We start from the raw sequence: 19,069 nt of genomic DNA on the forward strand, positions 1-19,069 counted from the left end.
CTCTCAGTCGTGGTGTTACACACTCATTAAAAGACACAGATACGTCAAGGTTAAATCCAGTGATTAATGTCTGTGAAATTTCTTGCTTTTTGAGGTGTCATGTGTTTGATCAGTGTTCATGGTGTCCTGACATTGACTACCTCACAGGTTCCTAACCCTGGTTTACCCCTTGTCCACCCCAGGACCCCCTGTCCTGCACATTTCAGCACTTTACCTGCTCTCAACACACCTCATTTAACTCTTCAGCTAATTAACAGTGCTTGCTGAGTTGAGTGAGTGTGTTAGTGCAGGTAAAATAGTAAAATGTGCAGGACAGGGGACACTCCAGGACCAGAGACAGGAAACTGTGGACAAATGAATTAACTCCAGTTACAGACTGATCTTTAAATTGTAGCATGTCTGTTGGTGTGGGAAATGCACTCCAGAAGTACCGGTAATAGCGGAGCTCCCGAGCTGGGCACCATACCTAAGAAAAAATGTTAAACCCATCGAGTCGATTTTTTGTGGTTTGTCCGTGTACGTGTCCCACCAGTCACACACACTGCCTAGTGGTCAGTGTTAGTAATTACCAGTCAGACACACTGCCGAGTGGCCAGTGCTCGCCAGGAAAGAAATAAAACAAGAGACTGGCTATGATATAAGAAAATTCTACAACCCAGAAACAGATGGGAGCTCTGCTTTTAGGCAGTGCCTAAATCTATATATTACTTAAGACAGCACAGATGAAAATTCAGTCCTCTCTGACCCACGGTGCAAACAGACAATGCAATAAATAAAAATAGAATAACTGAAATAAACAATATCAACAGTATAAACACTCAAGAAATAGACATAGACGAAACACTCACAGGTATATATATATATATATATATATATATATATATATATATATATATATATATATATATATATAAATTGAGCAAAGCACATAAAATAAACAGTCAAGGGTACTTGAGGTATAGCAAGTAAACAAGAAATAAGCAGTATAAACAATAAACTAAAAGCTGTTAAGGTGAGGTAGTGTGGAATAGTGCAAATGAGCGACGTAAAGTGAAATGTGCAGACCCTGAGTTCAGTGTGCGAATGAATGTTGAGAGTCTGTGTGTGTGTGTGTGTGTGTGTGTGTGTGTGTGTGTGTGTGTGTTGGGGGGGGACTGTGAGGGTGACATGATGTCAGATGCTGAAGGGGGGGCAGGGGGGTGTGTGGGCAGAATCTGTGGCAGGGGGCAGAGGGGGGAGGAGGGGCAGAACAGAGAGGGAGTTGAGCCTCCTGACTGCCTGGTGAAAGAAACTGTCCTTGAGCCTGCTGGTTTTGGCCCGGAGACTCCGCAGTCTCCTCCCCGACAGCAGCAGGCTGAAGAGGCTGTGAGATGGGTGGGTGGGGTCACCTGCAATCCTGATGGTTTTTCGGGTGAGGCGGGAGTTATAGATATCCATAAGAGAAGGGAGAGAGACACCAATGATCCTTTCAGGTGCTCTCACGATGCGCTGCAGAGTCTTGCAGCAGGACACGGTGCAGGCGCCATACCACACAGTGATGCAGCTGGTCAGGATGTTCTCGATGGTGCCTCTGTAGAATGTGTGTATGATGCGGGCCGGGGCGCTTGCTCTCCTCAGTTTGCGGAGGAAGTACAGACACTGTTGGGCTTTTTTGGCCAGTGATGCGGTGTTGTTGCTCCAGGACAGGTCTTCAGAGATGTGCACACCCAGAAACTTATACCCAACAACCTTTTGGTCCCAAATCTAAACATCGTTAACCATTTGCTAAGCATTAGGCCACAGCTTCTCCCAGTTGGTGCTCTGGTGCAGTCAGAATAACGTGGAGCTAAACATGCTAAAGACGGTGGAGATAATACTGAACATCAGGAGGCACCCCTCTGCCATGCTCCCCCTCACAATTTCCAGCAGTGCTGTGTCAACCATTAAGACATTTCAGTTCCTGGGAAAAACCATTTCACAAGACTTGAAGTGGGAATGCAACATCAACTCCATCCTTAAAAAAAGCCCAGCAGAGGATGTACTTTTAGCAGCAACTCAGAAAGTACGGTATGTCACAGGAGCTGCTGACACAGTTGTACACCGCTGTCATGAATCCATCCTGTGCACATCCATAACACTCTGGTTCGGAGCAGCCTCAAAACAGGACAGGAACAGACTGCAGTGAACAGTAAGGTTAGCAGAAAGGATCATCGGTGCTCCCCTGCCCAGTCTCCAGGATTTGTACATTTCATGAACCAGGAAGTATGCTGAGAAATTCATGAAGGACACCTCACACCCTGGTCACAACCTGTTCCAGCTCCTCCTCTCCAGCAGGCGCTATAGAGCATTGAGAACCAGAACCACCACACATAAGAGCAGCTTTTTCCCTGTGCCATCAACTTCATAAATATACCTGAACCATCCTTGCCATTATATTAGTGTACAATATTTACCTCCTGTAACATGCTCTTGTTTGCACTACTACACTGCACTCTGTGTACACTGACTGTGTCATGTGTGTATTTGTTGTATATTGTGTATTTTCTGTAATATATCCTGCACATTGTCTGTAAATTGTGTACCATTTATATTGCTGATAGCATATACATTTATAATGTATACTGCATATTGTAGATATTACAGATATTTGGATCCATAATATATTGTAGATACTGTTTTACTTGTGGTTATATTTACAGAACACATCTGTCTGATTAAAGATTTCTTCATTGGTTAGTTTTCTTTGTCACTCTGGTGTTTAAACTCAGTGATGTTTCAGTAAAACGGTCTGACTCTGGAGCACAGTGTACTGTACACGCTGCAGGAGACAGGAGGAGAAATAACACCAAATGATGGATTAGTGATGAGCTTCATCTCTACAGTCAGAAAAATCAATATACATGATCTATATAGATGGTAAAGAATCACTTTATAATGCTGCTCACCTCTAAATCTCCTGTGTAGTCAGTCTGAATGCTGATGGAGTTAAAGTGAAAGACTCAACTCCCGTCATTTCTTTACTGCATTGATAAATTTGTACTTTCCAAGAAATCTCTCATTTTGACCAGTGAAAGTTGATGCTTCTCTCTCTAATTCACTTATTTGTGCATCTTAGATCTAAAATTATTTTCCAGAAAATCTCCGTCTGAACCCACAAGCAAAATCCACACAATCACTCTGTAGCGCCCCCTAGCTCCCCGGCTATATGGACTGAGGTGTGCTCCCCAAATTCTTATAATTCGCAATAAATCTCTTTCTTGAGGTTAAATTAATGCTTTATGATAAATAACTTATTATCACTCATAGGCCTATTTAAGCAGCTAGAAATAAAACCGTCACTAAACCTTTTTCTCAATGCCCAATGTCACTCATCAAATAAATCAGATTATCTGAACGTGTTCTTAATACACAATTAAATTAACCCTTGAATGCACTTTAACTCTGAGAGTACTTGAAAGCCTTTTGCAAATATAAACTCAGTATTACCAGTGTATGAAATAATCCATGAAATATGCAAAATGCAACAGATAATTTAAACTATTAACTTAAAAATAGATTTACATATATACATTCAAATATAAAGGGTCATAAAATCAAATTAAAAGCTTTTGGAGTCTTTCAAGTCTCTTTCAATGTCTCATCTCATCTCATTATCTCTAGCCGCTTTATCCTTCTACAGGGTCGCAGGCAAGCTGGAGCCTATCCCAGCTAACTACGGGCGAAAGGCGGGGTACACCCTGGACAAGTCGCCAGGTCATCACAGGGCTGACACATAGACACAGACAACCATTCACACTCACATTCACACCTACGGTCAATTTAGAGTCACCAGTTAACCTAACCTGCATGTCTTTGGACTGTGGGGGAAACCGGAGCACCCGGAGGAAACCCACGCGGACACGGGGAGAACATGCAAACTCCACACAGAAAGGCCCTCGCCGGCCCCGGGGCTCGAACCCAGGACCTTCTTGCTGTGAGGCGACAGCGCTAATCACTACACCACCGTGCCGCCCCCTCTTTCAATGTAAATTAAAAAAAAAAAAAAAACCTCAGTGTTTCAGTTCACGGCCATGCATTCAGCAACACACTTTCAGTATCAACACACAAAATGTGATATCAAAACCCCAAATCCTAAACCACGGCTCCCGCTGGCGCTCATCGCACTCATCATTAACAAACATAATCCATCAGTGATGAAGAGAAAATTACTAGCAGTCGTCACAGTGAAGAATGTATTTGTCATCTTTATCATTACCATACCTGGCGACCAGGGTGTACCCCGCCTTTCGCCCGTAGTCAGCTGGGATAGGCTCCAGCTCGCCTGCGACCCTGTAGGACAGGATAAAGTGGCTAGAGATAATGAGATGAGATGAGATCACACACACACATCACATTATCTCTAGCCGCTTTATCCTTCTACAGGGTCGCAGGCAAGCTGGAGCCTATCCCAGCTGACTACGGGCGAAAGGCGGGGTACACCCTGGACAAGTCGCCAGGTCATCACAGGGCTGACACATAGACACAGACAACCATTCACACTCACATTCACACCTACGGTCAATTTAGAGTCACCAGTTAACCTAACCTGCATGTCTTTGGACTGTGGGGGAAACCGGAGCACCCGGAGGAAACCCACGCGGACACGGGGAGAACATGCAAACTCCACACAGAAAGGCCCTCGCCGGCCCCGGGGCTCGAACCCAGGACCTTCTTGCTGTGAGGCGACAGCGCTAACCACTACACCACCGTGCCGCCCTATGAGATGAGATCATTACCATAAATCATCTTTTCTAGAAATCCCTCTGTTTGCCGAAATCCAACCACAGTGAAGAGACGGCGGGAAGCCAGAGTGGAAACAATGAACACGTGTCTGTGATCAATAAAAATCGACTACAAATAATGACCAAATGAGCACCAAGCTTTTGACCAATCATTGTGCGTCTTAATCGGCCTGGTGTCATGGGGTGATTATCACGGTTTGAACCAAACAATAGTGCAGTCTAAGTTTTCGGGCATCTTCTTCAAGCACTGAAGATGAATTCAGGGCCGAAAGAAACACGGTGGAGGCACACTCAGAGCCCCGACTGTCCCCGAGCACATTGGACAGTGCCAGTAATACAGGGGCCAGTAAAAAGTGCCAAAGTGAAAATGCTGTCAGCCGGCAAGTGACTGAAGGGAGCTACGTTTCAGGAGGCATGGCATGTTCAGTCCTCGTGGTGAACGTATGATGTAAAACGCTGCCTTTCTGTGTTCGGTTTGTAAATCAGCAGTAAATTCGGATTCCTTCACTGTTGTTTGTTCCCAGACTCTTCTTGACTCTGTTCAACTGTAAATCAAGTTTTGTGTTGAAGTAAAGGGGTAAAGGGAGTCCTAAAAGCTCTTTTGAACAATTCCATGTGAAAATAACCTTAAATAAACTCAAACTAAAGAGGTTTATTTTACCTTGATGGTGCACAGGGCGCCCAAAATCAAGGTCTTTCTTATTAGAAGCTGGAGTGGAGCCTAAAATTTATATGTAATGGAGAAGCCTAGCTGTATCTATACAAATGTTTGAATTGTAACAGTTTGGTTGGTATAAACCTGTATTATGTCCACTTTTATAAGTTGGTAAGGAAGAAAAAAATACAGACTAAGTGAAAGAAAAATAAGAAAAAGTGAACAATACCTCTTTGACTTGATTTTTCAAGGAAAAAAGGGGAGAAATTTTTTTCAGAACCCATGGGGAATGCTGCTAAAGCTGTCAGATATTCTCACTGAGATGAAATAAAAATGAAATCAATTTAAATGTGGAAATTAAATGAATTTAAATGGGGACCCAACCAGTTATCCGTCAGAAGCTGCAGGCCTGTATCGATGTTTGTGGGTGTAGTCGCCTGAAGCAATATGGCTGCTTCACACCAGTGGCATATAAAAAAACAATCTCACTCGAGGCACCGATGGATGTCGTCCTTACTGTCTCCACATGATGCTGGCAGTGCTGGGTAATGGAGACTCACTGAGGCTGTGCGTAGCTCATTGAGTCTGTGTGTATATGTTTGGACGACTAGATGACTCATGCCAAGTCCTTAACAACTCCAGTAAGCTAGCTAATAATGATGATGATTATTATTAATATTATTATTATTATTATTATTATTACTATTTTTGATCTTTAGAATAAATATGATGGTCTATTACAGATACTGAGACTGATGCTTTGGTGATTTGTTTATGATGAACATGAACAATAATGTGCACCAAAAGGGTTTCATGATTCAAAGGCTTTTATTAATAATTCAAAGCAGGACATTGCAGTGATACACACACTTAACACATATGTAAGTGATCATTAAGAAGAAGAATTGAGTTAAACTGAGGAGTGTGTGAGCTCACATGTTAATAACTCAAATGAAATGATGAAAGTGGGACATTTGAGCAGTAAAGGCCACATGTAACACACAGTGAAGCAGTAGAAGGTGAGCTGAGTAAAGTGTGTGTGAGCTCATAGCTCTGAGCACTGCTCTGTGTTCACTCTGCCCACCACAGTAGGTTGGTTGTCTTTGGAGGCCTCACAGGTCACCACCTTGTTCCTCCACTGCTCCGGGTGGAGGCTCAGCGTGCTGCTCCAGCTGTAGAGGCCGTCCGCGTGCAGAACGGCGGTGCTGCGGCTCTCCCCCGAGCTCCAGCTGCTCCCATCAACCTTCCAGCTCAGTGTCCAGTCCGAGGGGAAGCCCTTGTCGGCCACACACATGAGTGTGACCTTCTCCTGCTGCAGCTCCACACTGGAGGGGGGCAACACCGTCACACTGGGCTGAGTGACACCTACACACACACACACACACACACACACACACACACACACACAGAGTTGAGACAGGAATGGACAGCTGTCAGTCACTCAGGCTTCGTTTCAGCTCACTGTGTGTTTCACTTCCCTTTATATCTTACAGAGCAGAACTGAGTTCAGTGGAGCATCACAAACGATTCACACTCAATTCAAATACTTTTACATCTTAGGTCTATAATCATTTTTATTACAGTTATCCCTGGACAGTAAAAATGAATTATACTGAGTATTCAGGAATTAAAAATATGAAGCTCATTTTATAACATGAATAAGCCACATTTAAAATACAGAATATTTACCACTTAAGCAAATTCAGTTTTGGTTTCTACATTTAAATCTGTATTTGGACTCACAGTCTCTAAGATATTAAATGTCGTTAAAATCATTCAACAAAATGTCATCTGTAATTTGCACAATGATATCGACTTCGCTTTTAGATTTAAAATACAATTAACACCAGCACTATAGTCAAATACATTTAAGCTTTAAATTATAATTAACAACCAGCAGTATAATCAAAGACATTTTTCAAACTTCTAAAATAAGGGAAATTTGAGAAACAGAAGGACGTGATACAAAAATCACATCTGTTCTGGATTTGGAGGAAAAATAAATCTAAAATATGTTCTTTACACATTACAACATGAATCTGAACACACTCCATTTCAGTCATTAATCTGAACACACTCCATTTCAGTAATTAGTAAACAGGTTACTTACGGCCCACAGACAGTTTGGTTCCTCCACCAAAAGTGTACCACAGTGATACAAACAGGTTTAGCAGCCGTACAAAAACCCTGCTGCTCTAAACTCACTGCTCTCTCCATCCATTTAAACCTCTTATTACAAAACAGCTACAAAACACCAACTTCTGCTCACATCAGCTGATTAATACACTAACTCTCTGACTGTTTTACTATATTTTACTGTTTTTTTTTTCTTTTTAAACACCAAGAGTGTCAATCTAAACTGAGGATGCAATTAGTGAGTGAGAAACACAAATAAATTACACAAAATAAAAGTTGAAATTTCACAAAATGTAGATCTGCAATTGCACAGGATTTACCCAGAATGCCTCATGGAGTAAAAATGCTGATGTACTCATGAGAAATTTACAATATATGACTGAACGTGTGGAGCTAAAGTGAGAATAATTCCTCCACTGCTTCTGTAGACTGATAGAAAGTTATGATATGATATTTAAGTCCTACAATAAACTAAAGATTAATTTACAGTAAAAAATATTATTGTGTATTTACTCACTGCCAACATTGATGCTGCTTCTTCCACCATAAATCCACTACAGTGAGAAACTCATTAACATTCAGTACAAACACCATCCAGTGAAAGTTGAAGCTTCTCTCTCTAATTCACTTATTTATGCATCTTAGACCTCAAAGTGTTTTACAGAAAATCTCCATCTGACCCCACAAGTAAAATTCACACAATAACTCTGTAGTAGTGTGAGAATTACAGTAAGATTGGGGGAATGTGGTAAAGGTGTTTCCATACTTAGAGGACACTTTGCATTGGCAGCACATGCTTCAGTGCTCTGGGAGTGTTTATAGCGCTGTGACTTTAACACTTCATGACTGAGAGCTGCTGCTACAGCAACTTCACCCACAGCTACCATGACTTTGATCCCCGTCTTCATCTGGACACTGATCCTCTGGACTCAAGGTCAGACACAGCTTTGCCTTTTATATTTTAAACAAACTGGTCAAGACAATACATTTTTCAGGTTTGTCTCATGATTATTCTTTCAACAGTTTCTGTATCATACGTTTTTTTTTTTTCAGAATGCAGAGGTCAAGTCACAGTAACTCAGACTCCTGGAGTGAAATCTGCTCTTCCAGGAGAAACAGTCACCATCAAGTGTAGAACCAGTCAGGCCGTGTACACAGACTCATCTGCTGACCGGTTACACTGGTATCAGCAGAAACCTGGAGAAGCTCCTAAACTCCTGATTAAACTTGCGAATCAGCGACAGTCAGGTTTTCCAGCTCGTTTCAGTGGCAGTGGATCTGGATCTGATTTCACTCTGACCATCAGTGGAGTCCAGACTGAAGATGCAGGAGATTATTACTGTCAGAGTTTCCATTCCATCTCTGGTTACTGTTTCACACAGTGTTATAGAGTCGTACAAAAACCTCCCTCAGTCAGATTGTAGAGAGACTGCACTGCTGCAGCTGGGAGAGATTGCAGGTGCTGAGTTGGAGGATGTGATACGACACAAGTTCACAACTCACAGTCGAAATCTTTCAATAACCATGATGATTATGAAAAGTGAGTATATAGTAAGCTATATTTCCATTAAATTAGTTCAGCAACGAAAGATGTAGGATTAGACTTCGAGGCCTTTTTGAATTTTTCCTGCTATATTTTCACTCAGTCCTCCCTTGAGCCCAACACCGAACTGGTTCAGAAAAAGGAAATATGACTAATCATTTCGAAGGCCATTGTTCTGAAAAACTTAGATGAAGCTGTTGACTGTTTGCCCATTTCTGGTACATAACACACTGACATTACTGACCCTAAAGTGTATACCATGTCAGTTGCATAAGTATTCACACACACTGCACTTTTCCACATTTTCTAGTGTTACAGCCTGGAACTGAAATGCACTGAAGTGGGACTAAAGGTCATGAAGCTACACAAAACCTCCCACATTATTGAAGTTTGGGGAAAATCAGTCAATATTCTTATGAGTTAATTAACTCTAAATTAGGCAGCACGGTGGTGTAGTGGTTAGCGCTGTCGCCTCACAGCAAGAAGGTCCGGGTTCGAGCCCCGTGGCCGGCGAGGGCCTTTCTGTGCGGAGTTTGCATGTTCTCCCCGTGTCCGCGTGGGTTTCCTCCGGGTGCTCCGGTTTCCCCCACAGTCCAAAGACATGCAGGTTAGGTTAACTGGTGACTCTAAATTGAGCGTAGGTGTGAATGTGAGTGTGAATGGTTGTCTGTGTCTATGTGTCAGCCCTGTGATGACCTGGCGACTTGTCCAGGGTGTACCCTGCCTTTCGCCCGTAGTCAGCTGGGATAGGCTCCAGCTTGCCTGTGACCCTGTAGAACAGGATAAAGCGGCTAGAGATAATGAGACGATAACTCTAAATTAGTTCTGATGAAACAAGTTCCCATCAGAAGTCATATAATTAGTTGAATGGTGTCCACTAGTGTCACATGATCGCAGTGCAAATCTACCTGTTCCTGAAAGGCCCTGAAATATGTTGTAGAACATCCTTAAACAAACAGCATCATGGAAAACAAGTTCGTGATGGAAGTCATATGAAACCCCGTTTGAGTTTATCTTCAGGCTTGTGGCAGACTCAGCAAACATGGAAAAATCAGTCTGATGAGAACAAAACACAACTTGGAACAATGAACTGAACTACTGTATATTTGGTCGAAACTGATGTGCTGAATGAAGCATGGTGGTGGGAGCATCATGCTGAGAGATTTACCTTTGGCCCCTTTGTGGCATCCTGAGTAATGCCCTTCTTTACCTGGACACTGATTTTTGGTGAACAGCCTCCTCTAGGCAGAGTCTCATTTGTGCCATATTTGATCCAGTTTTAAAATAATGGATTTAATTGTGCTCTGTGGTATATTCACACTTTGGGAAATGTTTTTACCAAACCACACTGAGACTGATACTTTTCCAGCGAGACCATGGAGATCTTTAATTGGAATTATGTGCTATTTTGTGTAGATTCATGACATTTAATCACACTACTTACTTCTTCCACACTTCCGCACATTTATGGATGGACACAATGTCACTTTGATCAGATACATCCACAGTAAGTTCAGGAAGATGGAGCACAATACACAGATTTCCCATCCAGTTCAATCTTTTTTTTTTTTTTAATCCATGAAATTTACTTTGCTCATTGATTGCTTTTATCCAAAGAGATATAAATTAAATTGCTAAAAGCGTATATTGTGTTCCAGGAGGTTTGTATGAACAGGACCTTTAGAATAGGAGCCTGATCTTACTTAGTGTGTGTGTGTGTGTGTGTGTACAATAGGACAAGATTTTAGATCAAGTCAAGTCAAGTCAACTTTATTGTCAAATATGCTATACATGCTCGACATACAGCACAGATGAAATTTCAGTCCTCTCTGACCCACGGTGCAAACAGGCAATGCAATAAATAAAAATAGAATAATTGAAAAAACAAACAAACAACAATATAACCAGTATAAACACTCAAGATAGGAACTAGACATAGACTAAACACTCAGACAAACAATATACACAGTATAAATAAACAGTATAAATACTAGATAAGAACAAGACATAGACTAAACACTCAAACAGTATAAACAGTATAAACACTCTAGATATGAACTAGACTTAGACTAAACACTCATATACACACACACACACACACACACACACACACACACACACACACACACACACACACACACACACATAAATTGGTTCAAATAACCAAACAGTCAAGGGCACTTGAGGTATAGCAGATAAACATGAAATAAGCAGTGTAAACAAACTAGCAGCTGTTAAGGTGAGGTAGTGTGGAATAGTGCAAATGAGCGAGGTAAAGTGAGATGTGCGGTCCCTGAGTTCAGTGTGTTAATGAACGATGAGATGTGTGTGTGTGTGTGTGTGTGTGTGTGTATGTGTGTGTGTTGGGGGGAAACTGTGAGGATGACATGTCAGATGCTGAAGGGGGGGCAGGGGGGTGTGGGCAGAATCTGTGGCAGGGGGCAGAGGGGGGAGGAGGGGCAGAGCAGGGAGGGAGTTGAGCCTCCTGACTGCCTGGTAAAAGAAACTGTCCTTGAGCCTGCTGGTTTTGGCCCGGAGACTCCGCAGTCTCCTCCCCGACGGCAGCAGACTGAAGAAGCTGTGAGATGGGTGGGTGGGGTCACCTGCAATCCTGATGGCTTTTCGGGTAAGGCGGGAGTTATAGATATCCATAAGAGAAGGGAGAGAGACACCAATGATCCTCTCAGCTGCTCTCACGATGCGCTGCAGAGACTTGCAGCAGGACACAGTGCAGGCGCCATACCACACGGTGATGCAGCTGGTCAGAATGTTCTCGATGGTGCCTCTGTAGAAAGTGTGCATGATGGGGGCTGGGGCTCTTGCTCTCCTCAGTTTGCGGAGGAAGTACAGACGCTGTTGGGCTTTTTTGGCCAGTGATGCGGTGTTGTTGCTCCAGGACAGGTCTTCAGAGATGTGCACACCCAGAAACTTGGCGCTGCTCACCCTCTCCACTGCAGCACCGTCAATAGATAGTGGAGCATGCTGGGTGTGCTCTCTCCTGAAGTCCACAACAATCTCCTTCGTCTTCTCCAAGTTCAGATGGAGATTGTTGTCCTTGCACCACATGGCCAAGCAGCTCACCTCACTCCTGTAGATTGTCTCATTGCCATTGTTGATGAGACCCACCACAGTCATGTCATCCGCAAACTTAATGAAGAGATTTGAGCTGGATGTTGGTGTGCAGTCATGGGTCAACAGAGTGAAGGAGAGGGGGCTTAGCACACATCCTTTGGGGGCCCCCGTGTTCAGTGTGATGGTGCTGGAGGAGTTGCTGCTGACCCGTACAGTCTGTGGTCTCCCCGTCAGGAAGTCCAGCAGCCAGTTGCACAGGGAGGTGTTGAGTCCCAGCTGGTCCAGTTTATGAATGAGCTGCTGAGGAATGATTGTGTTGAATGCTGAGCTAAAGTCTATGAACAGCATTCTGACATACGAGTCTTTTGTCTCCAGGTGGGTGAGGGCTGAGTGGAGGGCAGTGGAGATGGCATCATCGGTCGAACGGTTGGACTGATATGCAAACTGGAAAGGATCCAGGGTGGGGGGGAGGGCAGACTTGATATGCCTCATGACTAGCCGCTCAAAGCACTTCATGAGGATGGGAGTGAGTGCGACAGGGCGGTAGTCATTGAAGCAGGAGGGAGACGGCTTCTTCGGGACCGGGATAATGGTGGTGGTTTTGAGGCACGTGGGGACAACAGCCTGGCTCAACGAAATGTTGAAGATGTCTGTAAAGATCTTGAATATGTCTCTATTACTGCCTTGATATATGATTCTCTCTCTCTCTTTTGATCTGGGTTAAGGGCCTTAATCAAGGGTCACTTGGCAGTGCTGAGGCTCGATCCCCTGACCTTCTGCTCTGTTACTCAGAGCCTTAACCACTGAAACTCTACTGCAACACAACAGAGAAATGAAGCAGTTTCAAATCATATTTGCGACCTAGATACAATAACAGTGATCCCTGAAAATACAGTAGAGTAAAAAAAATACATGTACTGAACTTAGTCAAAATTATTCACCTTTTATTTTTACACACTTGTGCACATTTATATATGGAGACATTGTAACGTTGATTAGTGACGCCCACATTCACTTCAGTAAGACACAGATTTCCCATCCAGTTAATTTGTTTTGTTTTTTTTGTCCCGGAATTCTAATTTGCTGTTTTATTGCTTTTATCCAAGGAGATATACATTAAAGTGGCTAAAGCACATCTTATGTTCCAGGAAGTTTGCATGATCAGGACCTTCAGGAGAAGAGACTGATCTCTCTCTCTCTCTCTCTCTCTCTCTCTCTCTCTCTCTCTGTGCAATTGGAAGAGATTTTAGGTCTTGAATCAGACTCAGTGACTGCCTCGATATGTCATTCCCCCCATCAATCTGTCAACATTTTGTCTTTCAGTGTCTTCACTCCTGTCATGGTTTATGACTATTTTTATGTTTTCTCAGAGATCAGATTATTCTTCAGTATATTTAAAATGTACTTGTTAGATTTTTCATGAGTTTAGGCAGATTCTTCCCAGTCAGAGAAATAAGCAGTAACAGTTCATTTGCATGAACAGCTCTGAGTCCCAGAATAGATCAACACTTTCAGCAGATGTTCATGGTTCTTCAGTCGAACTCACTCAAGCACAACACACAGCGCTGCACTCGACCTGCTGTTAAAGGTGCTGATCCAAATCACTGTCAAAGACACTTCACGACTGAAAAAGGAGACATGCTTTCCACATTTAAGCTTTATTTCAGTACAGATACACCACTGACTCCACTCCAGTCTTCTAAATATGTTTTAAAGTGTACACTTCTATTCTAGTGGACTTTACAGCAGCTCTTTCAGAATGAGGTGATCTGAGTGGTGTTGTGGTGGGAGACGGTACAGCCGAACACCTCGGACTCTTCCCAGCATTCTTTGCAGAGGGTCAGGGTGCTGAAGGGTCCTTCTGTTCTTCTGTGCTGGTCAGAACCCCCTCATTCACCTCGACACCATCCATGGTGCAGCTCAGCAGTGCCCCCAGTGGAGAAAAGGCTGAGAGCAGGCAGAGCAGCGAGGCCGATCCTTCAGAGAGCTGCAGAGAGGAGGGAGGGAGCAGAGACACGGAGGAGTTCACCACTGGACCACCTGGAGAACACACACACACACACACACACACACACACACACAGAGTCAATGTGGTTATATTTACAGAACACAATTGTCTGATTAAATGTTTTTTTACATTGGTTAGTTTTCTTTGTCACTCTGGTGTTTAAACTCAGTGATGATTCAGTAAACCTGCCTGACTCTGGAGCACAGTGTACTGTACACACTGCAGGAGACTGGAGGAGAAATAACACCAAATGATGGATTAGTGATGAGATTCATCTCTACAGTCAGAAAAAACAACAACATGAGACATAAAGATAGTAAGGAAAGAACTTTTGCTGCTCACCTCTAAATCTCCTCTGTAGTCAGTCTGAATCCTGATGGAATTAAAGTGAAAGACTCAACTTCTGTCATTTCTCTACTACATTTATACACCTGTAATTTCCAGGAAATCTCTCATTTTGACTTTCTGATCAGTGAAAGTTTAAACTTCTCTCTCACTCACTTTTATGCATATTAGATCTACAGTGGTGCTTGAAAGTTTGTGAACCCTTTAGAATTTTCTATATTTCTGCATAAATATGACCGAAAATATCATCAGATTTTCACACAAGTCCTAAAAGTAGATAAAGAGAACCCAGTTAAACAAATGAGACAAAAATATTATACTTGGTCATTTATTTATTGAGGAAAATGATCCAAAATTACATATCTGTGAGTGGCAAAAGTATGTGAACCTCTAGGATTAGCAGTTAATTTGAAGGTGAGATTAGAGTCAGGTGTTTTCAATCAGTGGGATGATGATCAGGTGTGAGTGGGCACCCAGTTTTATTTAAAGAACAGGGATCTATCAAAGTCTGATCTTCACAACACATTTGTGGAAGTGTATCGTGGCACGAACAAAGGCGATTTCTGAGGACGTCATAAAACGCGTTGTTGATGCTCATCAGGCTGAAGAAGGTTACAAAACCATCCAAACACACCTCGTTTAATGCTTCAGCTAATTAACCGTGCTTGCTGAGTTGAGTGAGTGTGTTAGTGCAGGTAAAACATTAAAATGTGTAGGACAGGGGACACTCCTTACATCTAAAGTGCTAATGGTTAATGAACTTATTACTGATCAGGAGTTTCATGTACTTTGTTTAACTGAAACATGGATGAAGCCAAATGAATATAGAGCATTAAATGAAGTTAGTCCTCCTGGATACAGTTATATACACCAGCCTCGTCTAACTGGCAGAGGACGAGGTGGCGCAGTTATCTATAATGATTATCTACAACCCCGATTCCAAGAAAGTTGGGACAAAGTACAAATTGTAAATAAAAACGGAATGCAATGATGTGGAAGTTTCAAAATTCCATATTTTATTCAGAATAGAACATAGATGACATATCAAATGTTTATACTGAGAAAATGTATCATTTAAAGAGAAAAATTACGTGATTTTAAATTTCATGACATCAACACATCTCAAAAAAGTTGGGACAAGGCCATGTTTACCGCTGTGAGACATCCCCTTTTCTCTGTACAACAGTCTGTAAACGTCTGGGGACTGAGGAAACAAGTTGCTCAAGTTTAGGGATAGGAATGTTAACCCATTCTTGTCTAATGTAGGATTCTAGTTGCTCAACTGTCTTAGGTCTTTTTTGTCGTATCTTCCATTTTATGATGCGCCAAATGTTTTCTACTGTATGGGTGAAAGATCTGGACTGCAGGCTGGCCAGTTCAGTACCCGGACCCTTCTTCTATGCAGCCATGATGCTGTAATTGATGCAGTATGTGGTTTGGCATTGTCATGTTGGAAAATGCAAGGTCTTCTCTGAAAGAGACGTCGTCTGGATGGGAGCATATGTTGCTCTTGAACCTGGATATACCTTTCAGCATTGATGGTGTCTTTCCAGATGTGTAAGCTGCCCATGCCACACACACTAATGCAACCCCATACCATCAGAGATGCAGGCTTCTGAACTGGGCGCTGATAACAACTTGGGTTGTCCTTCTCCTCTTTAGTCCGAATGACACGGCGTCCCTGATTTCCATAAAGAACTTCAAATTTTGATTCGTCTGACCACAGAACAGTTTTCCACTTTGCCACCGTCCATTTTAAATGAGCCTTGCCCCAGAGAAGACGTCTGCGCTTCTGGATCATGTTTAGATACGGCTTCTTCTTTGAACTACAGAGTTTTAGCTGGCAACGGCGGATGGCACGGTGAATTGTGTTCACAGATAATATTCTCTGGAAATATTCCTGAGCCCATTTTGTGATTTCCAACACAGAAGCATGCCTGTATGTGATGCAGTGCCGTCTAAGGGCCCGAAGATCATGGGCACTCAGTATGGTTTTCCAGCCTTGATCCTTACGCACAGAGATTCTTCCAGATTCTCTGAATCTTTTGATGATATTATGCACTGTAGATGATGATATGTTCAAACTCTTTGCAATTTTACACTGTCGAACTCCTTTCTGATATTGCTCCACTATTTGTCAATGCAGAATTAGGGGGATTGGTGATCCTCTTCCCAGCTTTACTTCTGAGAGCCGTTGCCACTCCAAGATGCTCTTTTTATACCCAGTCATGTTAATGACCTATTGCCAATTGACCTAATGAGTTGCAATTTGGTCCTCCAGCTGTTCCTTTAGAAATCTCTCAATCATCATCACACCACACTGCACACAGTCCATCACATCCACTACTGTAAGATCAATAGTTTCCCAGTTCTCTCAGTCTTGGTGTTACCTGTCACACCTGAAACATCTTTAGAAAGAAGAACAGCTTTAGAGATAACAGATCCGAATCTGCACTGATGGCTGGTTGTGATATTGAATACGGGCTAAATCCAATTTCACTCCTCATCTCTGACTTGCTGTTACTATTATGAAGCCATTAGAGATGAGCCTTATAACACTCAATGTGACAGTGAGTCTCATTATATAAGCATAAATAAGACATACACACTCATTAAAATACACAAAGCCATCAAGTTTAAATCCAGTGATTAATGTCTGTAATTTTTCTTGCTCTTTGAGGAGCCATGTGTTTGATCAGTGTTCATGGTGTCCTGACATTGACTAACTCACAGGTTCCTAACCCTGGTTTACCCCTTGTCCACCCCAGGACCCCCTGTCTTGCACATTTCAGCACTTTCCCTGCTCTCAACACACCTCATTTAACGTTTCCACTAATTAACAGTGCTTGCTGACTTGAGTGAGTGTGATGGTGCAGGTAAAATAGTAAAATGTGCAGGTCAGGGGACACTCTAGGACCAGGGACAGGAAGCTGTGGACATTCAAATAAACACTAGTTCCATACCGATAGGGGCAGCATTAGAGGGGGGAAGTTAGGTCTATTCTTAGGGCCAAGCACTGTCTAGGGGCCCTCAGAGGACAATATTATTATGTGTAAGTTAATTTAATAATTTTTTTTTTAAATAATTTTGTCTCTTAAAATGAGCACATATAACAATCTTCTGGTTTGATTTTCCATTTTCTGCAAAATTATTAGACTATATAGTCTTTATATTTCACCCTGTCCCTATTCATTACATGGTACAGTCTTGCATAGGGAGAGCCAGAGCATGACACCACGTTAGGTTTGTTGTTTTCAAATCAAGCACTAAAGTAAATTGCCCATGATATAGGAAGAATTGATGGTGAGTCATCACTAGATTGAAACCATCATGAAGAAGTCGGGTTACCAGAAATGTACAGAGAGGCAGCAGAAAGCTGAGAGAGAGAGAGAGCGAGAGAGAAAAAGGACTGACAGCTAGGCACCCAGTTTTTCTCGAAGAAAGGTAGACGATATGTTTATTCACTCTTTTTCCTTTGGTGGCTATTAACCTCACATGCTAATGTTAATGCTACAGAAGATTATTATTGTGGCTTAACCACTTTTTAGATGATCAAGCTAACAACTTAATTTCCAATGCAGTGTCGATTTTCTTAAATATTTCATAGGTTACCTTTATTGCCACAGAAAATGAGATTGGTAATGAATGTAATTTTGGTTTGCAAAGAGCTCAGTGAATTTTTCAGTCCACTGTATGGCTAGTTAGACAAGACTATACAGCTATACAGCTAACACTAGACAAGATCGGTCCAGTTTTGGACGAAAAGAGGAATTCCAGACTGACCTATGTCAATGCACCCAACCAACTGAATGAAGCAACCATGAAAAAAGCTTGTGCCAATGCACAATGCTTTCTCAGAGAGACACAGAGGGAGTTCTGGGACAACGTTTATGAAAATGTTCAGAGTTGCGATGACTGTGGTGACATTGCGGTTTCCACGCGGCCCTGAAGTTTGTTCTAGGGCCATCACCTCGACTGACTGCGCCTTTGAAAGACTCCGATGGTAACATCTTGTTGGAGAAACCTGTTCAACTCAAATGCTAGGTTGAGCACTTCAGCTCTCTCTACAGCAACCCCGTACCTTTTGATGAATCCGCGCTGGACTGCATAGAACAACTCCTGGAATTGAAGGAACTTGATGAAGATCCCACCTTGCAAGAAATTGAGAGTGCCCTAAAGGACATGAAAAGAGGCAAGGCACCTGGGAGTGATGGTATACCTCCACATCTTCTTAAACTTGACATCCCTGTCTTGAAAGAATACCTGCTCGACCTGTTGTTATCATGCTGGTGTGAAGGACACGTCCCACAGGATCTCAAAGACGCAAAGCTGGTGACCCTCTTTAAGAACAAGGGGTCTAGACAAGTCTGTGACAACTATAGAGCCATTGCTTTGCTCAGTCTGGTCGGTAAACTCTTCGCCAGTATAATTCTGAAGAGATTACAGGTTCTTGCAGACAGAATTTATGCTGAATCCCAGTGTGGCTTCCGAAGGCATCGATCCACTGTTGACATGGTCTTCACTCTCCATCTGCTTCAGGAGAAATGCAC

At 42.6% G+C, this 19,069-nt stretch overlaps 1 gene segment (V, D, J or C); it reads right to left on the reverse strand.

Annotated features, from left to right (window-relative positions):
- Window positions 1-6,460: 6,460 nt before the first annotated feature.
- On the reverse strand, window positions 6,461-8,315 carry LOC132870484 (Ig kappa-b4 chain C region-like). The segment is given in 3 exon segments: window positions 6,461-6,780; window positions 7,526-7,610; window positions 8,232-8,315. Coding segments are annotated over 3 exon segments (489 nt in total).
- Window positions 8,316-19,069: the final 10,754 nt, after the last annotated feature.

The sequence above is a fragment of the Neoarius graeffei genome, chromosome 2 (assembly GCF_027579695.1).
Source record: "Neoarius graeffei isolate fNeoGra1 chromosome 2, fNeoGra1.pri, whole genome shotgun sequence".
Lineage (NCBI taxonomy): Eukaryota > Metazoa > Chordata > Actinopteri > Siluriformes > Ariidae > Neoarius > Neoarius graeffei.